The sequence below is a fragment of the Triticum aestivum genome, chromosome 2D, assembly GCF_018294505.1.
Source record: "Triticum aestivum cultivar Chinese Spring chromosome 2D, IWGSC CS RefSeq v2.1, whole genome shotgun sequence".
Classification (NCBI taxonomy): domain Eukaryota; kingdom Viridiplantae; phylum Streptophyta; class Magnoliopsida; order Poales; family Poaceae; genus Triticum; species Triticum aestivum.
The window spans coordinates 326,038,459-326,048,708 of NC_057799.1; the positions used below are offsets into that span (position 1 = coordinate 326,038,459).

Consider the following 10,250-nt stretch of genomic DNA (forward strand, 5'->3'; position numbering starts at 1 on the left):
CGTATTGCAATAAACATGATCAAATCATATTCATGCTCAACGCAAACACCAAATAACATTTATTTAGGTTTAACACTAATCCCGAAAGTATAGGGAGTGTGCGATGATGATCATATCAATCTTGGAACCACTTCCAACACACATCGTCACTTCACTCTCAACTAGTCTCTGTTTATTCTGTAACTCCTGTTTTGAGTTACTAATTTTTAGCAACCGAACAAGTATCAAATACCCAGGGGCTACTATAAACACTAGTAAGGTACACATCAATAACCTGTATATCAAATATACCCTTGTTCACTTTGCCATCCTTCTTATCCGCCAAATACTTGGGGCAGTTCCGCTTCCAGTGACCAGTCCCTTTGCAGTAGAAGCACTCAGTCTCAGGCTTAGGTCCATACTTGGGCTTCTTCACTTGAGCAGCAACTTGCTTGCCATTCTTCTTGAAGTTCCCCTTCTTCCCTTTGCCCTTTTCTTGAAACTAGTGGTCTTGTCAACCATCAACTCTTGATGCTTTTCTTGATTTCTACCTTCGTCGATTTCAGCATCACGAAGAGCTTGGGAATCGTTTCCGTTATCCCTTGCATATTATAGTTCATCACGAAGTTCTAGTAACTTGGTGATAGTGACTAGAGAACTCTGTCAATCACTATCTTATCTGGAAGATTAACTCCCACTTGATTCAAGTGATTGTAGTACTCAGACAATCTGAGCACATGCTCACTGGTTGAGCTATTCTCCTCCATCTTGTAGGCAAAGTAATGTCAGAGATCTCATACCTCTCGACACGGGCATGAGTATGAAATACCAATTTCAACTCTTGAAACATCTTATATGTTCCGTGGCGTTCAAAACATTCTTGAAGTCCCAGTTCTAAGCCGTAAAGCATGGTGCACTAAACTATCAAGTAGTCATCATACCGAGCTTTTGTCAAAACATTCATAACGTCTGCATCTGCTCCTGCAATAGTTCTGTTACCTAGCGGTGCATTAAGGACATAATACTTCTATGCAGCAATGAGGATAATCCTCAGATCACGGATCCAATCCGCATCATTGCTACTAATATCTTTCAACTTTGTTTTCTCTAGGAACATATCAAAAATAAAACAGGGGAGCTAAACACGAGCTATTGATCTATAACATAGATATGTTAATACTACCAGGACTAAGTTCATGATAAATTAAAGTTCAATTAATCATATTACTTAAGAACTCCCACTTAGATAGACATCCCTCTAATCATCTAAGTGATCACATGATCCAAATCAACTAAATCATCTACGAACTCTGCCGGGTTCAGCCTCCCATCATACTTCTTTGGTATCTCTAGCTTGAACGTGCGAGCTGATGGCCAACGGACTTGCCGCAGCTCACGAGTGAAGGCAGGGCACCCAACCTCGAAAGGCAGGCACCCTCTATCCTCGAGCGCAGGCTCGTCGACGTCGGGACCATCGCACCCATTGGTCCGATGGTGCTCGTTGCGGCGTTGCTCGACGACGACGCGCGCGCCTCCCCTCCGCCTGTCCTCCGGGGCTTGCCGTTGGCCTGGACGTGCTAGAGGGTCAGAAGAGGCCATCGAGACATCATCGGGTTCTTGATTCCGCAACTCCCGTGCTGGTGGCCGTGGTGGGGACTGCACCGTGGGGGTGGCCCCTTCCGTACGGCCGGCAGTGCGAGCTGTTTTCGTCGCTTGGGGAGGCCGCGGCGGGCCAACTCATTGTAAGCCCCCAGCCTCGGCGAAGCCAATCAGACTCTGAATGGTGGCTCTCCATCCATCCATCTGATCGGCCGCCAACGGGAACTTCAACAGCAGCTGGGCCCGCGCCATGGCCTCCGTAGCGGTGCTTGGCATTGGTGATGAGGACGTAGATCGTACCATTGTCCGGCTTCTGACGGTGCCGGTGGTGACTACGTCACGCCCTCGCTGTTGCGAGCTAGCCACTTGGAGGGCACAGTGACGCGGTGAGGGCGCTTGAGGGCCAGTGGCTCCATTGGGCGCAGCGGCTGGGTCAGCCCGCTCCGGGGGAGGTGCGCTCCCTGCGGTCGTGCCCGTGGCAGGGACGGCCGGAGGATGGTGATTCGCCCCAGACCGGGTGCCACCACTGTGGTTGTGCCCTTCGTCGAGGGGAAGAGGTACAGACAGATTAACTCCTTCGTTCATTCCTCGTGGAGCATGACCACCGGGATGTTGCTGATGCTGCTCTCCTCCGGTGCCTCCCGCTCCTGCTTCGGTCACGGGGGAGGTGGTGACAACGCCGCCTGCGCCGACCACGTCCCCCGCAGCGCCCACATCCTCGTGCGCCTCCGCGTTCCCCGCGGCGTTGGCGGCCACGGGTCACGGAGCCTTCGAGGTGGACGGGTGAGCTGCAACACCGGGTTTCTTCTTGGGCGCCATAGTCGATGGAGCCGTCGATGATGAAAATTGCGATGAAGATGACACGCTGCTCACGCTTTCAGGTTCGCGCAAGTGATCCCCCTATCTAGCGCGCCAAAGATGTCGCGGGAAACCACAACCACCTCTAAAACCAAGAGCCCCTTTCTGGTTCGGCGGGGGGATGGCACGTTGCACAAAGGGCAGAGGAGTGTGGAATAGCACAACAGAGATCACACGGGCAGTCTTTACCCAGGTTCGGGCCGCCGTGAGGCGTAAAACCCTACTCTGCTTTGGTGGATTGATGGTGGAAAAATGGTGGTGACCGCAACACGCTTGCCCGGCAGGGTTGCCTCGGGGCGAAAACGGCTACGCGCGTATGAGTGTGTGAGGGGATGGATTAGCCAACCAACCCCTTCTATGGTTGCCTTGGGCCTCCTTTTATAGATAAAGGGGTCACCACAGTGGCAAATCAGTCATTATGCACTGATTAGATAGCGAACAGTGCTATCATACCTAACTCTGCAAGCTGACAGAGCGCATTAAATGCGCCGCTCAATGTCACGTCTCAGCTCGCCCGGCAGGCCCTGTCGGGCTGTTTTGCCAGCTTTGCGCCTGGTTGTTCGACACGTCGTAGGACGGGGGTCACTTTGAGGTATTTCCTGTAGGAAGTGGCCGCCATGTGGCGAATAGCAGCCACTTAGTCACTTTGGAGCTTGACATTGCACTGATCGACAACGTGCGTCGTGATGAGGTGGTGCGGTGGGGTGGATCTGCCTCTGTAAGCCCCGGCAGGCCTGCCGGGATGATCCGAAGGTTTACTTCCGGGGGCAACCCCATCCTTGCCAGGCTCGCCTACCCGGCAAGGGAGATTTTTCCTTTAGCAATATCTTGCCTCTCTGGCTAGTCTTGGTCCTCTTGGTCTTCTTGTGCTGCACGTTGGTCCTTCGAAGAATTGATCCCTTGTGCTCCAATCTGACCTTGGTGCTGTGATCTTGTTCTCGTGCCTGTGCACAGTCTGGGCAACGGACCTAGGGTTTGTTGCACCGACAGCATCCGGGTGCACCAAGCGCGGTGTCATTGGCATTACTGCCAGTCATTGTCATGGCCAGATGTAACCCTCCACGACTGACACCTCGACCTGCACTGCATCCCGGTGCTAGCGGTGTCGCGGTCGCTGTGGGCGCACGCAGAAGACGTGCGCAAGTGCCGCGCCCTCCTCACGCCGGAGCAGGAGGCTGCCTACCTAGAGCACTGGCGACAGGTCCACCTGGTGGCGGAGCACACCGACAACGAGCGCTAGATGTAGGCCGAGCGCGAGGATGAGGAGTGTCGTGCCCATTGGGCATGGGAGGAGGAGGAAGAGCGTCGGGAGACGAAGGAGAAGGAGCGCGCCCGCCGCGCAGTAGTGCAGCCGGCGGGGTAGACGGCGAAGGAGGCGGCGCTGGCGGCGTGGGAGAGCGCATTACCCGGGGCTAGGTCGGCTCATCGACCTCACCGGCTTAGGGAGGGATGATGACGCCTAGGGTAGCGCGCTAGGGCGCAAGTTTTTTAATGTTTATTTTAAGTTTTATTAATGTTTAAGTGGACTTTTGCCGGCGGTCGTTTGATGTTTAATGAAGTTAAACTTGAATGGATGTTTTCATATTTTTTATAAGTAGGCGCAAAAAAAATATGTCGGGCCACCGTTTAGTTCAAGGACCGACCCAAACGAAAAAACAGACACAGCAGTCCGTTCGCCCGATACAAACGGACATAAAACAATTAAAATGTGGGTACTTGACGCGTTCGAGTTGCTCTGAACCCTCACCGGCCGGGGAAACAATTTTTTGAGCAGGGGTGTTGCCAACGTGCACGCATTATTCTTTCCAAACATTGTACAGAAATAGCTTAAAGAAAATGATAATAGAAACCAGGACATTAGAGTAATTGGTAAATAAACATATTTTTATCCAGCTGACACGATGTGCGACTGGAAATCATGCACACACGATGTGCAATCCCCGAAACCCCGTGCCGTGAGCAGTTCACACGGCCTTGAGCTTCTGGGCGATGCCGGCAAAGTACTTTCCCTGGTGCGCCGCCAAGGCAAGCTCGGCATCGCTGGGCATTCTGCTGCCATCGGCGCTGGCGAAGGTGCCAGCTCCGTATGGGCTGCCGCCCTTGACCTCGTCCATGGCGAACATGCCGGCGCCGTGCGTGTAGCCGACAGGCACGAACAGCATGCCGTGGTGCGTCAGCTGCGTCACGGCCGTGAGAGCAGTGGTCTCCTGGCCGCCGCCCTGTGTGCCCGTGGCGAAGAAGACGCCCGCGGGCTTGCCGGCGAGGGACTGCTCCTGCCAGAGGCCGCCGGTGGAGTCAAAGAAGGCCTTCATCTGCGCGGCCATCATGCCGAACCGCGTCGGGAAGCCGAACAGGATGCCGTCGGCCTCAGCCAGCTGCCGCGCCGTTATGACGGGGTGATCCTCACGCCCCGGCGCCGCGTGCATCTTCCCCAGCACATCCTCCGGCAGCGTCTCCGGCACCCGCCAGACGGTGACCTCGACGCCAGGGACGGAGTCGGCGCCCTTCTTAATCTCCTCCGCAAGCGTCGCGACGTGTCCCCATGTCGAATAGTACCTGAATCGATGCAGATAAACGAAAAAAAATGGAGTAATAAGCAAACCATTGAGGTAACTAGCCGGAAGAAGAGTGAGCAGAGCATAGGCGGAGCATTACACGATGTAGATCTTGGTCGCCATTGCCGATCGGCAGCTAGACAATTCTACTGTAAAATTGGTTGTTTTCTAAATTGCTTTGCTTCCTTTTGCAGTGTAGGTAGCTGGCGAAGAAAGATGCCGGACAGGCTCCGGTATTTGTAGGGGAAGCTGGAGCCTTGAGGATTGTTAACTTGACGTCTTGTAGTTGTAGTCTTGCAGATTATTTAAAAACGATTCTTGAGAAAAAGAAGATGAACATCACCCGGCGGTGCTAATTATGAGTCTTGTGTAGTGGGTATAAAAAGAACAGTTTTGCTAGAACTCATCTAGATGAGATTTAATTTGGTCTCATTCATCTTTTATAGCCATTGGATGTGATGCTATAAGATGCGTGTGTGCTGATATGGGTTGTATCCGTTCTTGTTTTTCAGGTGAATGAGACCAAATTACGTCTCATCTAGATGAGTTCTAGGTACTCCCTATAAAGAAGTGTGGTCAAACTCTGATTAACGTGGCGCCCGTTGCGTACGTGGTCATAGCGTCAATACTGACTTACGTACTGCCATGTTGTATGTTTTTCCCACGGAATAGCTTGGATTCTCTCAGTTGGCCAATACCTCCATAGTCTGTGATTTCGTTAATAAAGGGGTACATAAAGCCGAAATAATGGAGCAAAATACAACCATAAGGCCAAAAAGCTCACCAGAAACAAAAACGACGTGCGAAGACAAGATGCCGAACACATTGTTTTATCTTAGGTGCTGCGAATGAACGTGCGAAGACAAAGAAAAAAAGGTGATGCAAATGACGTGCGAAGACAAAGTGAGAAAATTCAGATGCTTTCGTTCTTCAAATCCTGGACGTCAGTACGTGGACAAATTCAACCAGCCGGGTGCATTCTACTCCTACTTGACCTACGTGCCGGCAAGAGAATAGAGAGGGATTTGTGGTATTGTTAATGTATTGCTTGAACCTAATGGGTATATATATGTAGGAGTACCTGGCCTTCTTGCAGTATAAGACAAGTTAGAATAAATCATAGTCTATCATATATTTTCTAAACAAACACGGTACTTAACATCTCTGCAGTCACAACAGTAGCAACGCAAACGGTGAGACCGAAGAAAAATTCAAAGGTCGTAAGCCGATGGACATCCTCCCACATTCGTAACGGTCGATATATCACGGAAGTTGCGGCTGCAGAGGTTGCTCAAGTAAATGCGGTAGCCCTTTATGCCGATATCGATGTTACCGAGAGTGGAGGCCGTGGTCGAGGTAGCCGTGTGAGGGATGCCGTGGTCGATGTCGAGTTGGGGATGGCCGGTGTCGAGGTAGTCGTCGTGGAGCCGCGGGCACAAAGAGATGCCATGTTAGTTAGGGGCGCGGTTGTGCACGCCATGAAGAAGACGGGGTGGACGAGGCGTCGCACCGGTTTGCCAAGCCCATGGACACATCGGTGTTGTCAGCACTGGGCATGCGTAGGGGAAGTCGGTGTTGACGAGGCGTCGTACTAGGTTTGCCAAGCCCGGGGACACGTCGTGGATGAAGGCGTGCATCGGTGTTGCCAGCACCGGGCATGCGTAGACGGGGAACATCATGAGCTATACGCCATGTCGGAGGAACCAACAGAGGAGGACTCAACGACGGTCACGGCGCCAATCGACATGGAGTGGGAGGTGCCAATGTCGCCTGTGGTTGTCTGAGTAGATCAAGTCGTCGGGGAATATGACAAAGACACTAGCCATGAGCTGGTGTGGATGAAGACGAAGAGGTGGTTGGCGATGTGGTCGGCGGAACCAGAGGTAGCCCGTGGTTGGGGCACGTCGATCGCCCGGAGAAGCCCAACTACAGTACTCAAAGTGAGTGAGGAAGAACCCAATAGGACCGTGCGCGGAAGGTGGCGTTCCGACGCCTAGGGAGGCGGCGCGACGCATACCACGTAGAAGTCGACTCGCGGGAACGGCCGAGTGGACCGCATGCCGTGGCGCTACGGCCCGAAGGGGCGACGCAGTGGCAGTGCGCATGTCAGGGTGATGACGGAGAAGACCTCGGGGGCTGCGTCATGGATCGTGTGCCGCGATGCTACGACTCGAAGGGATTACACAGCGGCAGCGCATGGGTCGGCGCAATCGTGGGGACCGCCTTGGGGCGACGACGTGTACCGCGTGTTGCCGCATGGAGAACCACGGGGCGGCGGCACTTCGGTTGGATGGGGCGACGCAACGGCAACCCATTGCTCAATCGGTGGAGGGGCGCTCTAGACTCGGGGACGATCTTCACGCGAGCTGTGGAGGCGCGCACAAATGACTGATCAGATCGGTCGTGCGACGCGGATGGGGCAGATCACGGGCGATTGGGTGATCAATCTGATCGCTCGCGAGATCGGGGACGCTGCTCGATGATGATGCAGCCTAGAGTTTAGGATCATGGCCTAGAGCCTAGGTAAAGGCAGCGCGGCCCTTGGTGGAGATCATGAAGATCGACCTTCCCAAGGGGCGGCTCGGTGTGGAAGCGGCGGTGGCTAGAGTTTAGGATCGAGGTTAGGTTGATACCATGTAAGAGGAATAGAGAAGGATTGGTGAAATTATTATGTACTCCCTCCGTTCCTTTATATAAAGTGTATTTATTTTTTAAAAAGTCAAACGAGTACAAGTTTAACCAAGTTTTTAGAAAAATATATCAATATCCATAATATGAAATTTATATCATTCGATCGATTATGAAAGGTGGTTTCATATTTTATCTATTAGGTATTGCAGATGTTTCTATTTTGTTCTATAATCTTGGTCAAACTTTCAAATGATTGACTTGCACGAAAACCAATACATTTTGGAACAGAGGGAGTATTGCTTAAGCCTTGTGCTAGGGCAACCGATCAACACGATCGGCGGACGAACCCTAGGTAAAGATGACGCGACTCCTGGTGGAGATCATGAAGATCGACCTTCCCGGGGCGGCGTGGTGCGGAAGCGGCGGCGGCTAGAATTTAGGATCGCGGTTAGCCTGATAGCATGTAAGAGGAATAGACAAGGATTATTTTATTCCTTTTAAAAAAGAAGGATGTACCCCCGGCCACTGCATCTGGGCGATGCATGTGGCCATTTTATTAATATTCACAAAGTCCTTACAAGGTAATACATCAGTAAGGCCGAGCCACCATTTTGGCAACACCTGTCGCTACTCCTATCTACATGATGAAGGGGTGCCGAATGTCCGAGCCTAATACTAAACAGACATCGCACCAACATCTAACATCTAATGCCGGATGCCCCATCCAAGCCGCAACACCTACACTGGATTACACACCGGTCCGGCGCACTTTCAGTGGGCACCACATGCGCACGTTGCAAGGGCCGTCACCTCCTTAATCCATAGATCCATCCTCAGATCAGATACTGACGCATCGACCTTGCCAGGCCTCTCTTCCATCGATGCCACCACGACGCCAGATAGCGTCCTCCTCCTGCATGAGTCCGTTGTCGCCCATCGGATGCTGGGTCTCCACTGCGCCACGCCGCCGAGATCAGCCGCCACCGTTGTGTAGGATGAAGCACCGCTCCACCACCTACCGACGCCCAACCACCAAGCCGTTCACATGTCCATCCAGCCGATGAATGTCTTCAAAGATGATGCCCCCATGGGGGTGACGACGAAGACATCGCCATCATCCGATCCAGGAGGTCCTCAACGCCTCCAACGAGGGCTACGACGCCCATGGGTGCCGCCGTCAATGGTAGCCTCCTCCAAATCTAAGGTTTCCTCCGGAAACAATGGAGCGAGGGACGCCCCTGCCATCACCTCCAACGAGGAAAACGACACCCATAGGCGTCGCTGGCGATGGTGGCATCCTCACCCACTTCAGCAGCTAGGCCACCATCTCCTCCTCCACTTGATCCGCCGCCGAGAAGCCACCATGAGGAAACACCCATCGACCAAATCCCTTTGGACCGGCGATGAAGACAGCCAAAGGTAGAGTAGGTCACATCTCTGCGTGACCGGCGCCATGGCCACACACACGTCGTCCGAGGCGCCCGCTCAAGATCCACCGTCACAGCCACGCCTCCAAGCCGCGACGGAGAGACGCCCCGCCGCCGCCATCATCCCCCCACATGAGCTTTGCGCAGTCGGGATCGGGCGGCGGCGGGAGGGGAGGCAGAGGGGAAGGGAGGCGGAGGGGACGCGAGGCGGAGGGGAGGGGAGGATTGATACAATTATTGATGTATTGCTTGAACCTTGTGGACATATATTTATATCTTTACCTAATAATAAAGAAAATTGGGTTTCTTTCGTCCGTCATGGCATTTTTCAGAAAAGTCCCTCTATTTCAGAGAATTCAACCCGCCGTCCGGATTTAAGTCACACCCGAACCGTTATTTTACATTTTTCGAAACCCCCCCTGATATTTTAGGTAATTCATCCGCGGATCATATTGAAGTCAAACAAATGCTTTTTAAAATCATCCATATCTTTTAAACCGTAATTCCGATTTGAACATGTTATATATGAAATTTGATTAGAAATGTAGAATATGAATATGAGATTATTTTTACCTGTTAAGTATTTTTAAATATTATTTTGGAATATATTTGAGTCAAACCAAATGATTTTCTAAATTATCTGTATCTTTTAAACCGTAACTTCGATTTTAACATATTATATATGAAATTTTATTAGAAAAATGTGTGGAATCTAAATATGATGTTAGTTTTACCTGTTAAATATTTTTAAAATATTGTTATGGAAGCAAAGTTAAATTTATAGCGCAAGATTCTTTTTTCATACCGGTGGCGATCCAGATTGCAAATAAACACCCCACTATAACCATATAGGGAAAGAAAACATCGATAACTACACATGCATACCTCTAAAAAATGTCGCAGGGGAAAACAACAGATTTCTCATCGCGAGAGTGAGAGAGAGAGAGATGGGGAGAGGGAGAGAGAGACGCCTTAGGATTAACCATATTCAACACATGTCTTTTGTTGTTTTGTGTAAACACCGAGGCCATCGCCAGCGACGGTGAGAAGGAGGATAAGCGGCAACACAAATATGATGCCTCGCAAAAATAAAGGAGATGGACCTATTGTGATCTTGAGTGATGGTTGTTGAGTTAAGAGCGTGTGTTATGTTTTCTCTCCCGTTGCAACGCATGGGCTCTTTTGCGTGCGTGTGTGTGTG

At 51.6% G+C, this 10,250-nt stretch overlaps 1 protein-coding gene across 1 annotated transcript; it reads right to left on the minus strand.

Moving 5' to 3' along the window:
* Nucleotides 1-4,096: 4,096 nt before the first annotated feature.
* LOC123049278 (quinone-oxidoreductase QR2) lies at nt 4,097-5,268 on the minus strand. The gene is made up of 2 exons (XM_044472221.1): nt 5,092-5,268; nt 4,097-4,992 (listed from the first exon to the last, which is right to left on the minus strand). Exons 1-2 carry the CDS (start codon nt 5,112-5,114, stop codon nt 4,401-4,403), a joined length of 615 nt encoding a protein of 204 aa, XP_044328156.1. The 5' UTR covers nt 5,115-5,268; the 3' UTR covers nt 4,097-4,400.
* Nucleotides 5,269-10,250: the final 4,982 nt, after the last annotated feature.

Excerpts from the sequence above, each read along its gene's own strand:
- LOC123049278 (XM_044472221.1), bottom strand. The coding sequence starts at position 5,114 with ATGGCGACCAAGATCTACATCGT. Across the intron at positions 4,993-5,091 it reads GCGACCAAGATCTACATCGT|GTACTATTCGACATGGGGAC; the intron begins GTAATGCTCCGC and ends GCATCGATTCAG.